The sequence below is a fragment of the Barbus barbus genome (assembly GCF_936440315.1).
Source record: "Barbus barbus genome assembly, chromosome: 48".
In the NCBI taxonomy this organism is placed as follows: Eukaryota; Metazoa; Chordata; class Actinopteri; order Cypriniformes; family Cyprinidae; genus Barbus; species Barbus barbus.
This window is the reverse complement of record NC_136726.1, coordinates 16,591,567-16,615,282: the sequence shown is the minus strand read 5'-3', so window position 1 is coordinate 16,615,282 and position 23,716 is coordinate 16,591,567. Positions and strand designations below refer to the sequence as shown.

Below are 23,716 nucleotides of genomic sequence, written 5' to 3'. Positions count from 1 at the left end.
GTATGTCATTCCCATGTACAGAACGGTTAACTATGCCAAGGTAAATACAGTTTTCCATTCTATGGCACCTTGAATATGTGGCTCTTGTATCGCCAGCAAAGCATCAAACTGAGCCACTGACATCCTGAAGTAAACTTTGAATCGCCCGGGATAATCCCGCTGCTCCTGAGGGGGTACTCTCTTTCCTCTCTATATCTCAGTATTGGATGGACCCAATATTTCCTCTCTTTTTCTCTTTTTAAGAAGCGAGAAGACAACAAAATCATCCTCACTGCTTGAAGACTCCATTTAGTGATGTTTTGCAAATTTTCGCAACAGATTAATTAATATGCTTTGGACTCAGTGTGCGTGATTAATTTTTAGGACTCAGTGTGCAGAGACCATAATTAATTAAAAACAACATTTATTGTAAATTCAACATTTATTGTAAACAAATTTTTAAAGTGAAACTGTCAGCATGTAGGAAATGTGCTATACAAGTAAACTTGCGTACCTCTCTGTAATTCTATATAAAATAAAACAGAATTTAATATTAAATATGTAGAATATATTTACAATTATATATTCAGAATGATAACTATTCAGTTCTAAACAAGATGGCGCCGCGCATGGCAGCCATTGTGCTTGGCTCTCCAGTTGTTTTAGTTAGTTTTTCCTGTTTTTTGTTTGTCTAACACGATCAGTTTCACCAAGGAAGAACTGCTGAACATTCGGTAGAACACACCACAAAATCTCCAACCGGTTTTCAATTATTCGGATGTTTTTCTGAACATAGTGGTCGGCGGAGCTGCAGCGTTCTTTAGGCGATTCAGGACGCGCAAACGGGGGAAGCGAGCCGGCGCGCTCGTGAAGCTCAGACAGCGTGGATTTCGAATGCCGTTGCCTAGCATCCATCTGGCGAATCTCCGCTCTCTACCCAACAAAACGGACAAACTCCTTCTGCTTTCCCGGTTTAACAAGGACTTTTCAAACTCTGCTGCTCTGTGTTTCACGGAAACCTGGCTGAACGACACCATTCCAGACAGCGCCTTACATCTGCCTAATTTCACGCTGATCAGAGCAGATCGCTACGCGGAATCAACGGGAAAATTGCGCGGCAGCAGGACATGCTTCTACATCAATGAGAGGTGGTGTACAGATGTAACTGTGTTAAAGTAGATGTGCTGATCAGATCTAGAAACGCTCTTCATTAACTGCAAGCCGTTCTATTCGTTGCGGGAGTTCTGCTCGTTCATTCTCGTGAGTGTCTACGTTTCACCGCAAGCGCACGTGAGCTCAGCTGTACAGAAACTCGCTGATCTGATCACAGACACAGAACAACAACACCCGGACTCTGTTTTAATCATTCTCGGGGACTTTAATAAAGCAAATTTCTCCCGCGAACTGCCAAAATACAGACAGCATTTTACATGTCCCACCAGAGACAGTAATATACTGGATCACTGTTACACAGCGATAAAGGCCGTATATCACTCTGTCTCACGAGCATCTTTAGGACTCTATGATCACTGTTTGGTCCATCTTATTCCAACCTACAGGCAGAAACTTAAATCTGTTAAACCTGTATTAAGGACTGTAAAGAGATGTACTAATGAGACAGAGCGGGTTTTACAAGCCTGTCTCGACCTTACTGATTGGATTGTTTTTGAAGCTGCTGATGATCTGGACAAGCTCACAGAGACTGTAACATCATATATCAGTTTCTGTGAGGATATGAGCATTCCTACCAGGACTCATCTAACTTATAACAACGACAAACCGTGGTTCACTGCAAAACTCAGACAGCTCTGTCAGGCCAAAGAAGATGCTTACAGGAATGGGGACAGAGTCTTGTATAAACAGGCCAAATACACACTGGAAAAGGAGATCAGAGTGGAATTATTCAGATAAGTTAAGGATCCAGTTCTCTTCCAGTGACACGGCTTCAGTGTGGAAAGGTCTGAAAGACATCACCAATTACAAGACACCATCCCCCAGCACTGTGGAGAATCAACAACTGGCAGACGATCTTAATGAGTTCTATTGTAGGTTTGAAAAAACACCATTCACACCTCCTGCAACCCCCCTCTCCCCCACACCTGAACTGCAGATAAGAGAAGATGACGTGCGCCAGGTCTTCAAAAAGAACAAGAGAAGGAAGGCACCAGGCCCAGACGGTGTGACACCAGCCTGTCTGAAATCCTGTGCTGACCAGCTGGCCCCCATCTTCACACAGATCTTCAACAGCTCACTGCAGCTGTGTGAAGTCCCCTCATGCTTCAAACGCTCCACCATCATCCCCGTCCCAAAGAAACCCAAGATAACAGGACTTAATGACTACAGACCTGTGGCTCTAACATCTGTGGTCATGAAGTCGTTTGAAAAACTTGTTTTGGCTTATCTGAAGGATAAGCCCCCACTCACCATCATGAACAGCACTGTGACTGCAGTGGAGTCATTCAGGTTCCTGGGCACCACTATTTCTCAGGACCTGAAGTGGGACATTCACACTGACTCTATTGTGAAAAAGGCCCAGCAGAGGTTGTACTTCCTTCGCCAGCTGAGGAAGTTCAACCTGCCACAGGACTTGCTGAAAGAGTTGTACTCTGCCATTATTGAATCCATCCTCTGCATTTCAATAACTGTCTGGTTCAGCTCAGCTACCAAATCTGACCTCAGAAGACTACGGAGGGTAGTACGGACTGCTGAGCGAATCATTGGTACTTATCCAGAGTGAGCAAAAGGGCTGGTAAAATCACTCTGGACCCCTCACATCCAGCACACTCCCTCTTTGAACAGTTCCTCCCACTCATTGATGAGAACATAAGTATTGGGACAGTTGAACATAAGGCAGATATAAAAGATTAAAAGCTATTATTTAGTTGCAGATCCCTTGCACACAATCACAGCAGTGAGTCTGTGACCCATAGACATCACCAGACTCTTCGTCTCATCCTTTGAAATACTTTTCCCAGCCTTTAATGCAGCCAATTCCAATTGTTGATTGTTTTGGGGAGTTTCTGCCTTTACTCTCCTCTCCAGCTGGTGAAATTCATGTTCAATCGGATTTAAATCTGGAGATTGACTTGGGCAATCTAAGACTTTCCATTTCTTTGCCCTTATAAATTCCTTGACTGAACTGGCAGGGTGTTTTGGGTCATTGTCCTGATGCAATATGAAGCACTTTCCAATGAATCTGGTGGCATTTTCTTGAATATTGGTAGGCAAGATGGTTTTGTACCCTTCCAAATTCATTCTGCTACTGTCATCATACATTAAGTCATCAGTAAAGTTGAGAGGGCCTGTTCCAGAGGCAGCCATGCATGCCCATGCCATGACAACACCTCCACCATGCTTTACAGATGAGGTTGTATGCTTGGGATCATTGCAGTTCCCTTTTTTCTCCATTTTTGCTTTCCCATTACTTGGATAAAGGTTGGATAAAGGTTCATCTTTGTCTCATCGGTCCATAAACACGGTTCCAAAACTCTTCTGGCTCACTTTTGTGCTTATTTGCAAACTTTAATCTTGCCTTTCTAGTTTTGGTGCTGGTCAGGGGTTTGCATCTTGTTGTGTAGCATCTGTAATTCTGTGTCAAAATCTCCTGATTATCAGATTATCAGAGCATCACCCCAGCTTTCTGGAAGTTGTTGGTGATTTTACAGACACGTTTTTAGGGTTCAGTTCACAGCTTTTATGATTTGTCTGTCATCAACTACTGTTGTTTTCTCAGCCTATCAAGTTGTTGTTGGTTGCTGGTGTTGCTGGTGGTTTCCAAACTCTTGATTTCTCCATGCCCTTTGTTTTTGACATAGCTCTAATTGACTTCCTCTTTTCTTTTAGCATCAAATTGCTTGCTTTTCTCTCAAAGTCAGCTCCCTCATCTTCATCCTGGTTTGTGTGTGTCATCATCGAATGCAAGATTCAGAATACAGAAGTAATGGATATAACTGGATAATTCCCTGCTTTTAATATCTGAAGAATTAATGCAACAGGACACAGCTGATCACTTAGAAAGACCTGTGAGGCAACTGTTCCAATACTTATGCTCACATCAGATAGGGGGATGAAACTCTAAAAGTGCTGAACTTAGCTGGTAAAACATCTATGTGTTGAATCACCCAATAATAAAATGTGACATTCTGTAGTTTTGTCTCATATTCATCTTTTAATCATATTTGTAAATGTCTTGACTCCACAGCCAACAGAGCAATTTTGTCTTTACTGTTCCCATACTTTTGGAGGGCACCGTATATATAAATTAAATAAATATAACAATATAAATATAAAAAATTTGCACACACACACAGTTATTATTTATTATTTTTTAGTATTATTATTAGGGATGCACGATATTGGATTTTTGCCAATATCTGATATGACGATATTTTTCAACTCATTTTGTCCGATATATGTGACCCGTGCTCGCAAAATGAGTCAGAATGTGCAAATTTTCAAAAATAAGTTATTTATATTTTCACGTTTTCCATTAAAATACCTTCAAAATGAAATATGACTTGTTGGAATCAGACAAAAAAATGACTGAGATACAGCCGTTTGAAGGCAATGGAGGCAGCAGATCTGATTTCGAGAAAAAATCCAATTAAAGATTCCAAAGCAAAATCACTAAGCGACGTTGCATATTTTCCTCCAGTTCTTTTCTTAATAATAATTACTATATTATTAATCACAATATAGCTATTTTTATTTTATATTTGTTATTAAAAATAAGAACAAAGATGCAAATAAACAGTAGCCTAATTTAATCAAGAGCAGCGAGTGATTCCGTCTTTTCTATTAATGTTTGATTAACATTGAGACAGATCTATATTAAGACCTACTGCAATGCATGGATCAAATATAATGTTACACATCAGATTTCCCCTCAACCATTAACTAAACTTCCATTAAAGACATAACAGATTATGATTGTGTGAATCTCGCTAAGACATATTTCGCAATGTACTTTATAAGGGAGATTGAGCCCTCGCGGAAAGGCACACGCTTTGCAAATGTCAGTCGATCATTTTGTTTTCATCAGCATGGGTTTAAAAATCATATTTCACTGGTTTGGACTCATGTCATCCAAAATTCGATATGAATATTCACAAAGCTGGAATGTTGCACTTTGCAACAATAGACCTACAACTTGTGATGAGAAGCAGCAGCAGTCGTCCATAAGTTAGAAAAAGGTACTCCTCTCAGAAAATGTACAAATAAAGATAATTTTAGTTTAATTACTATTTGGAGCATTGGGATCGCTAGAAGAGGGCTTAATGAACTCATTTTTTTTTTTGAAAACCTCAAATTCAACCAAAACTGAAATTTTTCACTTCTTTTGACTGTATAGCTCAAAATTAGTCTGTGCGCATTCCGATTCATTTTGCCAGCACGGCTCACATATTTCCTTTTGTTTGGAAACAACACCAAGTCTCTCCTGTGCAAAAATTATAAGCAAAATATTTTTTTATTTTTTAATAAGAACTTATTTGTTAGAATAAATAATAAATAAACAATAATGAAGTTTTTTTTATAGTACATTGAAGCTATGAAAATAACTATAAATAAACTATATATCAATCGCTGCATTTTCTTTCCCAGAAAGATGTAGTGTTAACCCAAAGATTTTGTTTTAAGATTTAACATTTGTTGATAGTCTAAAGCAAAAGAGTTGTAAAAGTTCAAAAAATCTTTTAGAGCTTATGATTTATTTAAAAATAAAACATATTACACATTAATGAATAACTCAGTATATATAAAATTATTTAATTTACAAGTGTCATGTTTGTAATATATATTTTTTTCGTTTAAGCAAGATTCAGACCTTTAAATCAAAACATGCACATAATTTTATGACATAAATTACTGCTTTATTTAATCAGAAACACAGTCTAAATGTTATTTGTGTAGGCTATTTTACTTTTAATTTAATTAGAAGTAGACCAACAGTGCCCCCTACAGATTAAAACTCCTTACCGAACGGACTTTAGGACCCAGGGGAGGCTGACACTGCTGCCACTGCACGTGTTATTACTGTTACATCGAAAGCACGTGCTTTCACTGATTAAATGCCATGATCCAAAACAACGAATCTAATCATCATTCAGTCAAAGCTTTGCTTCAAGAATGAGCCACAACGCTGACGTGATCTCAATCACTAGCACACCCTGAGCACATGTGAGTTAATATATTCCACTTATCGGCATAATAGTTCATATTGGGCCATGTCGATATTTACATTTAAAGCCATTAACGGCCGATTCCGATATCTGTCCGATAATATCGTGCATCTCTAATTATTATTGTATAAAAATTTATTTTATAATTTATGTTATTATTTTATTTAATCAATTAATGAAGTGTGTTTGTTGTACTTCAACACAATAATAATACTAATATAATAACAATTTTGAAATATAATAATACAATATAAATATAATAATTTCTAAAATTGTATTCCTGAAATGCACATTGCTTATTTCTTTTCATAGTCCTACAAACTCCCTAAAACAGTGTAAGCTGGGATTGTTCAGACCTGTGCTGTGAACCAAATGTCAATACCGGTCCTCCTGAAAGCAGGCAGTATGAGAAATCAGTTGTTCCAAAACCAGATTCAGAGGCCATTTTGATTTGTTCACATTTTTTCAAACTGTCATGTTATGCTGTACAGCAGTATTGCGCATAAATTAACTACTGTGCAACCCTCTTTTAGCAGACGTGTTTCTTTTCGACTAGGTCATCATATGCAAATGTTCTCTTTGAACAAGGTCAGAACCTTTGCAGCAGTAAACAGAGCAAAGGAAAACAAAAAGCAGAAGACATGCTTGGCCAGAGAGCAGCAGATTGCTCGTCGCTGACCCACAATAGTCTATACTCACTTGTTTTGCAGGGAGCTCTGAGGTGGTTGCCCAGGCAACCCTGCCCATCGTGGCTGCTCGACTCAATACCGCATAGTGAAGCGTGTTAGCGTGCATGTCTGTATGTACTTACCACATATCACCACCACATGTGCTTCACTAATAAGCCAAAGCCCAAGAGTCCAGATTATTATTGTTGATCTACACACACTTTTCACACAATAACTTATAGATCCAGACACTACGCGAGAGTTTTCCTGCTGGGCCATTCTCACTAATGAGTTTCCCGCCGCTTTTATCTCGAGGCAGAGCTGGGAAGGCCGATATCAGACCGAACACAATGATTATCTGTTTATCGTAATGAATAGCACGGCTGACTTGTTATACCCGGTGGAATGATACGTGTTGCCTGTGACCCGCCCTGTTTACTTATCGAGGACTTTCTGCAGGTTTTTAGCACTGTTGCTAACATGCTAACTGCTAATGTTAGCTTTACTGACGTCAAACGCATCTAAACGGAAAGCTGCGTGTGGCACGAGCACCCTGTAATGCTGAGCGTATTTGCTGTTCAGTCTGGCCAGGCAGATAAGATGATGTTAATCTTCAAGACGCCCAGATTCGAGTGGACTGTAGCTCAAGCACTTCCTTGTCATTCCATTTCGACTATTTTATTAGTTTAAGCTGTGAAAATCACAGGAAAACACCCTCAAGTGATATAAGAGATTACGGCGGTGGTTTAGTATAATCTGTCTGTTATACGTACAAACCCGGTTACAAAAAAAACAAAAAAACATCTTGAACCAGCCTGTGGTGGTTTGCTGTTATTAGTTGGCTACCATGCTGATCAGGCTAGCCTGTTTTGATGGTTTTCGAGGGTTTTGAGGCGCTTCAAGACCAGCTGAACCAACTTAAACCAGCATTTAAAAAAATTAAACGGCTTCTTTTAACAACAAACTACCTTGTAAAACTTAAATGTGGTTTTGACTTGTTAGCAACGCTGCCATTAACATTATCAGCGCTCATAAACTGGGTTGTATTACAGTACTTCACAACTTGTCACCATTAATCACATGGTTAATTTACTCTGCTTTCACGCCAAATCAAATACCTTGAATGCCTTTTTTTAAACATTTTTATATAAGCAGTCATTTGGTTTAGCAGAGATAGTTGTAAAATTATAGTGATTTTAGTGTTATGTTTTGATCTGCAGTCATCATATCAGATAAAAGCCTGTGAAGTGTATTCAACAGAGGGTCTGACTACATTTATTTCAGTTTATCTCTATAAATGAATATTAATTTAAAGAATCAAAGGTGTGTTTGAAATATCATCATTATTATTATTATTAAAATAATTTGTGTGTATATTTATCATTTAAATATTTCTATTGTTATTTATTATTTGTATTTGCTGTATATAGGATATAATAAATAATATATAATACTGATCAATTGAATAATATATAAATTGTATAATGTTATGCGTATGGTGTTGTAGGAATGAGCGCACGGAGTAAACGAAAAGGAGTATTCTTTATTAAATGGCATCAACACACTTTACTTTAACTCAAGATCTGACAAAAGACAAGGGGAGAACTCTTATAAAGGGATCGACCAAACGAGGAAACAAGATAATTAATATAACACAGGTGATGAGGATGAACGATGATTAACTGATGACAGGAAACAAGAACAGGAAGAACCAAATAAGGGCAAAAGAGAACTAAACCGAAACAGACACGTAACAATATATTGAAATAATGTATACTGATATGCTGATGATATACTGGTACTATATGATATACTGATATAATACTAATTGTGTAATATATAAACTGTATAATATAAGATGATATATAATACAGATGAATGTTTTTACTTTAAATAATACTTTATTAATTTATATTTTATCTATATTGGAAATAAATAAATCTTCCCTTTTTTAATAGTTTTTATTTTTATTTTCAAGTTAATTAATTGATTCTGAGGGAAAATATGTTTTAACTGAATTATAATACTTTATGAATTTGTATTTTGTCTGTATTGGATGAATGAATGAATGAATAGCATTTAAAAACCTTCTTTGTATTTGTTTATTTATTTATTTCGAGGGGAAGTATGTTTCTGTTACAGTCTCTTCAGGGAAGACAACGACAATGAATATAATCCACAAAAATACTTTAATGATAATTCACATGAAAAGTTCAGGGAAGCAGAAACACTGGTAACACGAACAATCACAAACAAAACTGAACAGAAGTTATTGACTTTAAATAGTGCAGCTGACTGATGATGGGAGTAATGACTGAGCAAATGAACCCGAAACCTAAACCGAACAGGAACAAAACCATATAAGGAAAAACAGGAACAGACAGATGTAACAGAAAAAGACAAAACTCAAGTTCAAACTCCTAACAGTTTCAACTAAATTATACTTAAATTTTTATTTTATCTATACTGAATAAATAAAGAAACATACAAAGAAATATATATATATATATTTTATTTTATGTTTTATTTATTTATTTATTTATGAGCAGAGGTATGTTTCAACTGAATTATACTTCATATCTTGCTTGATTGATGATTGTCTGTGTGTATGTTGTGGATGTCTACTTTTATGTGAGCGTATCAGAGGCAAAAAGAGCTAATGTTTGGACAGGTCCTGTTTGATCTTAGAGATGAACTGCCATATTTTGTTCATCTTGACATTTACATCTTAGTCTTGCGTGTTGTTTATCTTTCTTTCTTCCTTATTGAAAGATGGCAGTTTGGAAGATGACAGTGATGAAGACGTGGAGAAAGAGGAGCCAGACAACAGGGACTACGTGAGTGTTTTGAGATTTGTTCTGGAGGAAGACGTTCAACACATGCTCGCACGCACATCCTGCGTCATAATTTTGACAGAGCGAACGATGTGTGTGTAAATTCCACTGATTCATTCTCCCTCCTAAAATGTGATTGAAGAGCAGGTTCTGTGTGTGACTGGAGCCCGACACAAGCGACTTCCTGTTCTCACATAACTTCAATAATAGAGCCCCTGATTCAGCCATAAATCAATGAGTTCACAAAGTGCTGCTTTCCTCTTCGGCCCTCTTCAAATACTGCTAATGCTTTTCTGTGTCTGTGCCCCATCGTCTCGCCATAACATGGTGCTTTATGCCTACTCTGTAGTGCAAATGTGTGACTTTTACAGTGAAAAATGACCCGTGTTGGTTAGTTGCTACCTTAATACGCCCACATGCGATTAAAGCATTCTTGTTTTGTTTTTTTTTTATTCTACAATTATTCATTTGATTTGGCAGTCCTCAAATAATGCTACTTTACTAGTATCCGGTGACAAAATAGGCATTTGGGTACTGATAAAAAATATAAAACTCAAATATTAATAGATAAAATACAACCTAATGTTTTTTTTCTTGGTATTTTATGCCATTTTGAAATTTTATTGGATAGTCACTTGGAAAACTTTGTGAGATGCCCTCAAAAAATGCTACATTTAAAAAAAAAAAATGTATTTACAAAAAGATAGATCAAATATTTGAATAACCTTTAAATTAGTTGTATTTTTCTTGAGCCAAAAAGGCTGTATACTCTATAATTATAATCCAGAATTCTTCAATTATTAATATTTAATTAAACAGAATTAATCAGGCTCAGAACACATCATAATCTTTTTAAAAGGCTTTAAATCAATAATAATTTTAAGTTAATAATAAAAAAAGTATATATTTAATAAAAATGTTTTATGGGCATAATTTTTAAATAGCTAGGCTTAAATGGACACGTGCAATTTATGAATAATTTAATTTAGTTTTTTTTATGTCATAACATAAGTGTTTAGATGAGAGAATATTATTTGATTCAATACTTTATTGGAAAAAGACTAATAAATTAAATGCAATCTAATATGATTTTTCTCTTGGTATTTTAAAGCAATTTTCTGTATTTGAAAGATTCATTTTAATGGGAATCTGCAGCAGAAACTATATACACACACACAATTTTTTTAATAACCTTTAAATGACTTGTATTTTTCTTGAGCCAAAAAAAATAATCAGGCTCAGAACACATCCACTATCATTACCCACTTATAATGGTAAAATAACTTTAGGAGGCTTTAAGTCAACAACATTTATATATATATGTATATGTGGTAGTAGATATTTAATAAAATGTTTTACTGGCATATTTAGAAAATAGCTAGGCTTAAATGGAGACTTGCAATTTAAAAGTAAATTAATTCAGTTTTTACGTCAAAACAAGTGTTTAGATGAAAGATTAATCTTTAATTTAATACTCACTTTATTGGAAAAAAAACATGGAAAACATTGTTTTGGTGGGGGTAATAGGGTCAGTACCTGATTTCTGTTTCCTATTGGCACAGAAGAGAACCGCACAAATTGTTTTGTTCCTACGTGTGACATTTACAGCACAGCTGGAGGGGTGACCACTTACATGTGCCTCACCTGACAAATAAGGTGTGTAATTGCTGTTTGTCCGCTGCTTGGCCCATTTGCCATAGAGAAAGACAGAGTGAAGGTCAGAGAGGTCAGAGCCTGCTGCATTCTATTGGCTGGAGCTTGTCACATGACCTCTGGTCCTCACATGCTGTGACAGGGGAAGATATATATGTTTCAGTCTGCAGAGTGAACAGTGTTTATAGCTCTGTGTTTCTCCATGGCAGGAGGATGACCTGGAAACAGATGTGAACAAGCTGCGTCCCCGACCAGAGCCCGACCGGCCCCTAGAGCAGCTGGGCCAATATGTGCGTCTCTGCCCTGAGCTGCACCATGACTTCCAGGTGAACGTCTTCGCCTTCTGAATCAGTAAACACACAGCATTGCACCTCCATTCCCTACATCCACAGAACTTACAGATTTCCAGTCAATCGACATTATTTGTAACAGTGTTCATTAATAACACTGTTACACTTATTTGTGTTCATCAAATAATGTTGATTGAGCTTCTATTGATATAAAACCCAGAATATTATTTTAATGCATAACTTCAAGATGATGACAACATGAAATGCTGTTGGTTTTTCTTTAAAATAGCATAGCTGATAATTCATTCACAATAAGACCATGCATTAAGAATTTAAATGGGGTGAATTTTGATTTCATGTTGACTTTAATCCGCTCTGGAGAAATATTTCAAAGAGATTTTTTGAAACTGTCAGCATATCTAGGGTTTAGTTGTTGCAGCCAGGCGTGAAAGTTACGAGTGTACTGCTCTTAATGGCAGACACCCAGGATAAAGTTTATATGAAGTGTCTCTAAGTGCACTTGGGGTGAATATGGACCTTGTGTGGAAGCAGTAAGAGATTTTGATGGGAGCAGGATGTGCTATAATACCTACTGCTACGGCACCACTATGCAGCTTAAGAGCACAACAGGGACACGGCTTGTACTGAAAATTACCTCATTACGCTTTAAAAATTCAGACACTTGTGCTTTGGCTCCTTACAACGGCGGCATGTTTGCCTCACTCTTCATCTTAATAGAGTGATTTTTTTTTTCTTGTTTTTGCTGACCTGAATAGTTCTGGGGAAAAATGAGGAACATCTTGTTGGCAGAATATCCACAGGAAATTATGAATCTCATCCCTCAGAGGTCGCAATAATTATGTGGTAGCTTTTCACTTATTAGTCAAAAAAAAATGTGTATGTGTTCACTTGTATCTTGTTTTCACAAAAAAAAAAAAAAAAAAAAATTCAACAAAATGTTGACCAAAAAAAAAATTATTTCAAATATACACCTTTGTGCCCAGAAGCCACAGATATTGTGCTTCTATTTTACATTTTTCTAATGTAATAATAATAATAATAATAATAATTAGTATTACTATTAAAATTTGGGTTAGGGGTTAGCAGTTTTGAATTCTCATTACATGCTAAGGATAACACTTTATTTATTAATATTATATTATATGATATTATTAGATTTCAGTTTGTTAATATGTGAATATTTAAATTTCAATTTGTTAATTAGAAATCTACATTATGCTTGTTATATATATGACATATTTAAACTATTATTATTATTACAGTTTGGATTAGTGGTTAGGAATCTGAATTATCCTTTATGTGTAAGCTATAAATTGTAGGCCTATACATATATTATATTATATTATATTATATTATATTATATTATATTATATTATATTATATTATATTATATTTGGGAATTTGTATTATCATTTATGCTTAAGTTTATTAATTTATTTATTAATTTATTGTTTTTGTTGTTTTAAGGTCATTATACATTTACATTAAATGATGGAAACACATTATAGTGATCTAGGAATCATGTAAATATTGTTTTCTAAATACATTGAAAATGGTTATTTTCAGTTGTTGTTTTTTTATTATTTTTTTTAGCATGGGCATTTTGCCCTTTTGGAGTTTATTTTGAACTAAAATCATAAATTAATGTATGAAAAATTATGAAACAATATCAAACTATTTTAATAGGTTGTTTCAGAATCTCTGGAGATTTTAGCCATCTGGTATTAACCCTGCTGCGGGTCAGCCAACCGTTTGAACATTGACAGAAATGAATGATGACATTTCAAGTTGCATAATATGTTCAGTGTGACTTCATTTTAAATGTGTCACCACCCTTCCCATCACGAGCGACTGCTATGGTCTTGATTGACGGCTCCTCTCACAGCACAATAACATGCCTGCGGCTGTCTTGCAGAAATCCCTGCGTGGCTGCCTTTAGCATGCGGATGAGTTCAAACTAATAGAAATGTCAACACACCTCCGGTTCATCAACGTTCAACTCCCTCCTTATTCAGACGCTGCCACTATTTTAATTCAAATCATATAACATGATGTACTACTGCTGTTAAAAAGCGGCCTTTCTTTGGTTCATTTCCTCCTGCATGTATTGATGTTGTAATTCAGGTTTCCAAAGGAAATTACGAATTCACTTTTTTGTTTCAATTTAACATTTTTTAAATCAATTCTGTCTCCAAATTCTAGACATAAAGACCAAGAAATTCCTAGAAACACATGCTTGTTTGTCATAATGACAAGTTATTATAGGAATAGTTCACCCAAATTTGATAATGTCATTATTTACTCACTCATCTTGTTCGATGTATTTGTCCCATTTATATGCACAATACATTTTTGTTTAATACTACAGCTCTATTAAATATATTCTAATTGCTGGCATCATGAAACAAATTATTCATTCATTCATTCATGCATTCATTCATTCACTTGCTCAAAGTAGTATAAAATTGGATTTTTGGACATTCATTTTAGTAGTATTTAAATTTTACACTTGTTTTTACCAGAACTTTTGAACTTTAATTTGTGAATTTGAATTCACATTTGTATTAAATATATACAAACACAGTTCTTTTTATTTTATTTAAAAAAATATTTATTTTATTTTTTCTTACTAATGCTGGCAGTTCAAAAATAAAAATGCAAAACCTACACTCAATTATAATATATATTAATTTGAATGTTCATTATGCATGATATCATTATTTTGGTTTCAGCACAATAAATTAAATATTTTAATTTAATTTAATTTCTAATTTTTTTTTTCTTTTTAGTGATTGCTAACCCTAGTGTTGAACAAACAAATTTGAAAACCTGTAATTGATTATAATATGCATCAATCTGCATGTTCATTATGCAATTTTTCATTGTTTTCTTTTGGTTTCAGCTCAGTAAACCATACTGTCCATCCTAGCCCCCCTTCTCCGTACGTGTCTTTGATGTATTTCTCCCATTATCATTAAGTGCCACTGTGATCTGGAGATGCTGTGACTGGATTGGACACAGGGGTTGTAATCACATCACTGCATTATGTATGCTGTGCAAAATACCAAGATGAAAAGAATTTACAGCAGGACATTCATGCCAATCAGTTCCCCGCTATTAATCTTGCATGACAACGATGCTGCACCTGTAATCTTCGGGCCAAAACAAAGGCCATGATTAAACGGGTTTAATTCATAGTGTCACGCTAGGATTCCGTAGAAGAGAACACAGGTAAAACTGCAGAGCTGTCAAAAATATTGCAGGCTAGATAAAGGGCTGAGTTGTGAAACATAAGCCTGAGAAAGCAAGATTGGCACGGAGCTTGCGCTCTCAGGATAACATGTTTCTCTTTGATCTCCAACTCTTTGTGTGATACTGTACAGGACAGCCAGGAGTTGAAAATTAGATATGCATTTCATTCAGCATGACACCAACATCCTACTTCCTCTGCTGACTAAGCTCAAGACTCGATATGAATGAGTCTTTTTGTTTTGTACCCGCCACAGTTCCTTAGTAAAGGCCTCTGTGCGGTATTAAATACAGTTTACTGTATTTACAGTACAGTATAATTGACCATTTAGTTTACCTTCGAATTGATAGAAATATCACTGTGATTTGGCAGTAGGCTACGAGTGTCATATTGTGTTTATCCACAGTTTGATGGCAAAAGTGTGTAAATAAAAAAAGAGACAAAAACAGAGTCTTTTAAAAACCCTCTTTTGTGTGGAACTACTTCCTTCCGATACCGATTAAAATCTCAGTTTGACAGCTGAGCCCAAGCTTCTATTACTAATTCCAGTACGTCTTCATTAAAAGGTTATTGTATTGCTGTATTAAAAATCACCATCGCAAACATACACTATTTCTCAATACTATTATTAAATACTACTATTATTTAATAATAATATTTAATAAACAACAACAGCCATCATAAATGTTTCTAGGCAATTCAGAGGAAGCACTCTGATATACAGCATTAATTTTATATACCAGGGCTGGCAAACACCGGTCCTGGAGAGGCGCAGCCCTGCAGAGTTCAGCTCCAACCCTAATTAAAACTCACATGCCTGTAGCTTTCTGTACTGTAAAATATAACGTGATGAGATTTTGCCCTAAACCAAAACGATTTGCTCTGGAACAAATAATAGATTAATGAGACCAATGACTGCCCGTCAGATTTACCCAAAACAAATTTTCATGTTTAGCTACTATAGAGACATCAGAGTTAGCGGTAAATTCCAGAAGATCTGGTCAAGGTAAAGCCCAAAGTATACTTCACTTTCTACGTGTACGCGAGGGACAACCTACAGTGCGTGTGACACAAATTTCATCATCAGAACAGTATGCGTGTACTGTATGCGCACCACCCGATTTTTGGAACCATGCGTACTTTGTACGCGCAGGTCGCATATGCGCATTGAAGTTATTTTGCAGTAATCATTTTTTCCACAAGGTGGCAACACTGTCTCGGGCTGTTGTTTCACAGCAGAAAACGAAACTAAAGAGACGGAACAACAGACGCTCACATTGACAAGCGCTTGTGAGCGAGAAGGTATGAGACAGCTCAGCTTTGGTTTAAAGTTCAGAAATATTTGTTATTGGTCATTGTATAACGAGGAAAAACCGATCAGACACTGAACATGGATGAAGCTTTCTAGAGCGCATGTGTTGACCACCAGCGTTCGCGAAAAACATCAAGTGGAGTATACTTTGAAAGGCTACACTTTAAACTGTACGCATACACTAGTGGACGTGCACAAAAACTAAGTATACTTTGGGCTTAAAGGGGTCATATGATGCCATTTCAAGTTTTCCTTTCTCTTTGGAGTGTTACAAGCTGTTTGTGCATAGATAAGATCCCTGAAGTTGCAAAGACTAAAGTCTCAAAACCAAAGAGATATTCTTTATCAAAGTTAAGACTCTGCCACGCCCCCACATGCCTACGTCACGATGTGAAAATATTTGCATAATGCCGCCCAAATGTTCACGCAAAGAAAGAAGGCATGGATTCAGGAACTGCAGTAATGTTGATGAAGCCATGACAGGGAGACGCTGTCTGTTTCTAGGTGAAAGCAAAAGCACTTTATTTGGCCTTCCAAAAGTAGATGCATTTAGGAATCATTAAGATTACTTACAACAGAACAGCACTACCCAGATATTATCACAACACATTTTATGGGCGACCGTTTTTGAACCTAGGAGAGGAGGTAATTCTGACTTTGCTATGACAATCTGGTGCTTCTGAATTAGCTACTGTAAGTATGTTTTGTTATTAGTTTAACTATTTGCTATTGACTGTTCAAATGCGGAGTTTTGCACGCTGTGTGTGTGTGAGGGAGAGAGAGACAGGGTCACATCAGCATGTCAGCTATCTTAATCGCGGCTTGTGTGCAAATACATGTATTGAACTGATGGTAAAACTAAGGACATTATTAACTGTCTTTACTTTTATTTTGAAAGCTGAAGCTCGCGATTATGGAAAGGGGCGTTAAATTTCTGTGTTCGGCCAATCACAATGCATTGGGTCAGTTGGCCAATCAGAGCAGACTGCGCTAGTTGGAAGGAGGGACTTTGTAGGAAACAAAGCGTTTGAGAGAGGCGGGGCATAGTGGACCTACAATAATGTACAGTATTTGAAAAATAATGTGTTTTTTGAACATTAAAGCATCAACACATTCTGTTACACCAAAGACACAAAATGATGATCTTTAAAAAAGCATCATATGACTGCTTTAAGGCTGCTCTCAGCAGGTTCAAGAGCGCTGAATGGCCGCTGATGCCCTGGAGCTCACATCTACAAAACCGTTGAAGCAAATTTTCAAATAGACATTCTCTTTATTAACAGACCGCATATTTGAAGTACATTCTCAACATTCCGTGACACAAAAACAGTATTATTCTAAAAATTAAAATGGATTTGGGCATCTGCCATGACACTCGCTGTTTGAAATACCGCAAGCGGAGTAATACAAATGGTGAAATTCTTGAAGTGCTGTTATCACTAGAATATCGCATACCTGGAAAAGGCTCTTGGCTAATCAGATTCGATAACCAAAAATAAATGTTTTATAAAATATAATACACAATTTGTATTTATAGTGTAATTGAGAATTAAAATTCACAAATTGAAATTAAATTTTCAAATCAATCAATCAATAAATGTAATGTTTGAATTGGAATTTTCAGATATGCTAATTATTATATTGTATTATATGCAATAGCTTCATTGTAACTACTTTTTAATAGCTTTTTTATAAGAGTAGCTTGATTGTAGTTTAAGTACACTTTCCAGAATTGTGCATAGTGTATGTGGCAACTCAAATCAGATTCTGTGCATTTGCAAACCTATTAGCTTGCAATATACATTTTGAATTGAGTTTGACAGCTGCAGAAAAGTTCTCCAAATGTGTCACAATTGCGCTAATTTTTCTATTATTTTACGTGCTGATTTCAAAAACGTCAGGCATGAATAGCTTTTAGTGGTTGGTGGATTGTGTAATTGAATTGACCTCAAACAGATTTGTTCGTTCCCTTCGTGAATTGCATCTCTGCTTTTTTCCTCTCACCCACTTGTAGGAACAACCGAGCACACGTTCCCCGAGTCCCACTCCCAGAGCTCATCAAAAGGGCCGTTGTACTTGTCTATATCAAGTTCATGATTAAAATATGTCTTTGAAAAAAACATCTCAGTGCTGCTACATTGTTTTAGTGTTATTTGTGGTTTTGAAAAACGAATATTACAAAGCGAGTCCCCTGAGATGCAATATACAGCCTCAAACCCGAGACGTTTTTATACAGCAACGGTTCATTTATATTAATGCATCCCCTGCTATTGGTATTCATGAAAGTTGTGGTGTCTTTGTGCTTACACATATTTTTAGGAGTGTGAGGAGGGGAAAAAAGTGAAATTTAAATGCAATGAAATAGCATAGGGTGCAGTACTAAAGTTTTGTATCTAACAAATTCACTTTGATGGTATACAGTTTATGTGCACTGCGGCGAAGATCAGAGCAAACACAGGGCGGCGTTCAGAAACTAAGATCTTCCGTAGGGAGGTGAGCGCAGATGATGGAAGCTTTTATTGGCACGATGTTTGCAGAATTTTCCCCAGTCAGCACATAATGTCTATCATGTTTCTTGGACATTCTCACATTCACCTTTGGGAAGAGCCTGGGAATTGGACCAGGGGCCTTTTTCCTTGCTAAATTAATGGAAATGCGTGAGGTGTGAGCTTAAATTGTTATTTGGTTGCTCTAAAAGCAGCCAGGGCCCTTGGCTATTTTGATACAGTTCATTTTATGCCTGTCAAAGACTTTAATTGGACGACCCTATTTGCTGTCAGTATCACCCTTTTGAAGTCAATAGAAAGCTGGAAGTGATGTGCACCACTTTGGGCTGCATCCTCAGAACAATTACTTATCCTTTTTTGGCTTTCCTCTCTCAATAGTCTCTAAAAAATGCTTTCATTTCCTTCACAGTTTATTTTGGGGTTGTTATTCTGCAGTGCCACACTGAGCGGTTGACGTTGCCAGGGGGAAAACAGGATATCTTGTGGGTGATGTTTACTGTAATCTTTGTCTCCTTTTTTGCCGTTTTTCTCCTTTACCTTTGATTTGAGAGTTGCTGATGTGGCCGAAAGTATAGAGAGCTGACATCTGTGGATGCTCTTGAATCCCCCCCCTGAAAATCAACATTAGCTTTGCAGCTTCTCTCTAACAATCATGTCTTCTAGGATTTGGACTCCAGCTCTGAGGTCGATGAAAGCTCGGACGATGACAGCACTCTGGAGGGAGACTTGAACGACGAGACACTGAGGGACCAGAGAGGCTCTGAGCTGCCCTCCGACCGAGATGAAAACCACCTCCAGACGAGCGACTTCCATAAGCATTACCTCAATTGCTCTAGGAAAGGCCAAGAAGGCCACTCTAGTATGGTGGACAGGCTTCTGGAGAAGTATGGGATCTGCATTCCCAACCACAATCCACGTCTCTATGCCGCCACTGCATCCAGTACAAAGTCTATAGCTGGATACTCCATCCTAGCTTTCCCTGACTTCTGGGGACACCTGCCCCCACAAGAGCAAGAGCTCATGGCTAAAAGACCACCACATGTGCAGAGGTGAGAAATCATGTCTTTCATTTCAATTTTGTCCCGCACAAGGAATAGGGTTGTCTAACATAGAGGTTCTAACAATGATCAAGTGGTGAAAATATATGCACTGACCCAAAAATATGAAAAATTAACATTACATTGTTTAAATAGGAAAACCCTTTTTTTTGAAAAATCTAAGATTTTAAGAATTTTGAGAATAGTCAGTGTTTCAAGAATACAGAATTAAATTTGTAATATTTTAGAGTGAAGTCAAAATTGCGAGAATACATTGGTACATACAGCGATAAGTATTGACAAAATAAGTATTGAACACGCCAGCATTTTTCCCAGTAAATATGTTTAAAAAATGCTGTTGACATGAAATTTTCACCAGATGTCGGTATCATTATTTATTATTTAGATGTCACCAGATGTTGGTAACAACCAAAGTAATCCATGCACACAGATAAAACAAAACAAATAAGTACAGAAATTAAGTTATGTGTAATCAAATGGAACAAAAAAAAAGCATTGAACTACTGAAATTTATTTAATACTTTGTACAAAAGCCTTTGTTGGTAATGACAGCTTTAAGAAGCCTCCTTTATGGAGAAACTAGTCGCATGCGTTGCTCAGGTGTGATTTTGGTCCATTCTTCCACAGAGTCTTCAAATATTGAAGGTTCTGTGGGCCTCTTCTATGTACTCTGATCTTTAGTTCTTATTTTCTATTGGATTCAAGTCAGGGGATTGTCTGGGCCATTCTAGCAGCTTTATTTTCTTTTTCTGAAACCAATCGAGACTTTCCTTGGCTGCGTTTGGGATCATTGTCTTGCTGAAATGTCCACCCCTGTTTCATCTTCATCATCCTGGTACTGTAGGTGTTGGGATTGAACCAGCTAATATTAATTTCCACTGACTAGGGGCAGGATTACCTTCTAATTACTGATAGATTTTAGCTGGTGTCTTGGCTTTCCATGCCTTTTTGCACCTCCCTTTCTTCATGTGTTCAATACTTTTTCCCTGTGTCATTCCATTTTTATTACACATAACTTAATTTCTGAACTTATTTGTTTTGTTTTCTTTGTATATATGGATTACTTGGGTTGTTACCGACATCTGGTGAAAATTTCAAGTCAACAGCACCTTTAGAAATATATTTACAGAGAAAAATGGTGATGTGTTCAATACTTATTTTACCCGCTGCACTGTATGTGTGTGTGTATATATATATATATATATATATATATATATGTATGTATATGTGTATATGTATATGTATGTTCCTTTTTTACTAATCATTAGTATTATTATTATTAAAATGTTAAAACTTGTTTTCATAATGTTTAATTGTGATTAAACCTCAATGAGCTTTCTGTTTACCTGTGATCACATATAATATTCAATATTAAAAGATTTAAGAAGACAATTGCTTTGAGAGACATATCTGGGGAATGGCGGAGTAGAATTACTCTAGTGTTTTGTTGCTCATAAAAAGTGTGCCATTACAGACTGCAACAAGAAAAACAACAGAAAGCTGTTTGATTCCAAAAAGACGCTTTCAAAACCTCCCCAAAGATGGTTTAATTTGTGCTTTAGTTTTTGTCTTGGGTGTTTTCACAAATTCCGTGTTCCATATTCCAGCAGTTTTCAACCTTTTAGATGATGGTTACGTTTGCATGCTGAGATTGCCAGAAAGAAATAATGCAAATATTAGACATAATTTATAAGCTTATTTGCCTCACGTGGGTGCAATTTAAGGCCTATTCTGCATCCTTACTTACACATTGCCAAATGCAAATGATTGTAAATATCGTCGTTACTGAGTCACTGTAAGTACAAATGAAACCCATTAAAATATTCCTTTTCGAGTTAAACTCTCTTGCCTTAAGTGAGTCGTTCTGCTTTTGCTGGTTGCTTTGCTCTACAGACACCCAAAGACTCTTTTCTACTGAGGAAAAGCCCTTAAAACTATATCTAATTATGGTAGCCCCCTTCGGAAAACTTGTTTTACCGAAACTTTCTTCAATGTGGAAGGAAGAGATTAAAGGAAATAGACATTTATTTCAGTCAATTCTGTAGTTTATTGTGTTTCCTCAAGGGTAAGATAAATTTCTATGGGTTCTATTGGTGTTATTTTGACTCAAAAATAGTCGTTTTTTGAGTTTTAAAAGGAAAGTGTCAGACAGCCAGTGACATTTTGGGGAAAAAAGTGACCGTTTTAATTCCACATATTGCTTCCTACTCACACATTAACTTTAGATAAGTCTGAAACATTTGCATTTGACGTCCTAAGATATGCCTGACACATAATTTTGATAATATTTGCAGAAAAATGGTTCATCATAATGTCTTTTTTTCCCTTTGTGATGTTCTGCTCAGAATTTAACATTAATGAAAGACAGAATGCTTGTTTATGTCTTATTGTTTTATAGTTCTTCCTATGAAGTAAACATTTTGATGAGAGCGCTCTCGGTTTATTGCCAGCCACGGCAGACTGTTAACTTTGTTTTTGCTCATTCATTCAACCCCATTATCATCTCAAATTTGCTCTCGGGATTGGAGCGTCCACACAGATTGTTTTTTTCCCCCCGCATTTTGCATTGTGTTTATTCGCATAGGGAGAAAGGCCTTATTATTATTGTTTATCTGTGACAAAGAAATAGTGCACACAAACAACCAAGAAAATTAGCCAATTAGCATCACACAGGGCAAAAAAGATGAGGCACCATAGGTTTGATTTGGAAATGGAATCATCCAAACATAGTTGAGAACGATCCGCCATTATCAGTGCTTTAGGTAGACGTCTGCATATTATTTCACCAGACCGCTTAATACGTGTAATATAGCCGATAGCTTTGCTTATTACTCAATTGTTAAAGTAATATCTAATGATACGACTGTCACAACCTTTGTGTGTTGGCCTCGTGTATTAGGCCGTGGATCCGGGGAACGGGTTATTTTGCAAGCACTCAACTCCAAACTTCATTTCAATATTTAATTTTGTTTATTAAATGCAGAAGTTTTGTTTCAAAGCATTTCTAAATTCCGTTCATATTTCCAACAAATGAAAAATCAAGCCAAAATAACAAAGTGGTCAAAAAACTGTGAGTTACCACCATATATGTATCATATATGCTGTACGCACAGTGTTTACGAAAAGAGCTCCCTCTGCAGGTGAGACAAATATACTGTTTCTAGCTACTATAGTTCAAACATGTTGGGAATTAGACAGAAAGTTTGCATGAGAAGTCGGTATGTGCGTATAAATATGAAAAATCGACGCAATTATTAGTGAATAAGATCCAATGGTGGTATGATGAGTGTGAATGAAGAATGGGGCTATCAAGCTCCGACATGATAAAACTAGGTTTGTGTGAAAATTTAAGTCGTTATTACGACTTGCGACACCGATAATCATTACGACACCATTAACCATTGTGACCACATGGTGGAGTCACCGAATTGTGGAATCGTACATTGAACTGGATTCATGAATGAATTGTTGAGGCCTGTCTTGTAAATTGAAACAATTGAAAAGATTTGAATCAAAACAACGATTCCTTCACAAATCTAACAAGAAATAACAGTATAACATGATAATATGGCAATATAGCATGCAAGGATATATGGACCAACATATGGACCAATTTTATTCTTTCATTTATGACTTATACATGTGGTTTATTTTGCCTAATCCAGTTACCTCATTTATTAAAGGGAAAGACTTTTTCAAATATATATTAGAATATAAATATTTATATATATAAAAAAAAAATGTATGTATAAATTGATGTCTAATTTTGGAAACCAAAGCTGTGGTTCATTGATAGTTTATCTATAAATGTATGTATTTATTTATTTTTCAATGCTCCAGAAAGAAAGTTTTCGAAGACATCCAGCGTCTTATCTGTCCAGAGGACATCATCAACAAGGTTGTTTTTGACATGGACGATCCCAGGTAACATACTGCAATTTTTTTTTCCTGATAAAGCATTTTCA

The 23,716-nt window shown here is 36.2% G+C and overlaps 1 protein-coding gene across 1 annotated transcript in view; it reads left to right on the top strand.

Moving 5' to 3' along the window:
- The window catches only part of LOC306866353 (cytosolic carboxypeptidase 4-like), a 153,620-nt gene that overhangs the window by 28,883 nt on the left and 101,021 nt on the right, over positions 1-23,716 (top strand). Inside the window, exons 9-12 of the mRNA XM_079411511.1 lie at positions 9,599-9,663; positions 11,523-11,639; positions 19,357-19,742; positions 23,592-23,675. Coding sequence (XP_079267637.1) covers positions 9,599-9,663; positions 11,523-11,639; positions 19,357-19,742; positions 23,592-23,675 — 652 coding nt within the window. The remainder of the gene's footprint in view (positions 1-9,598; positions 9,664-11,522; positions 11,640-19,356; positions 19,743-23,591; positions 23,676-23,716) is intronic.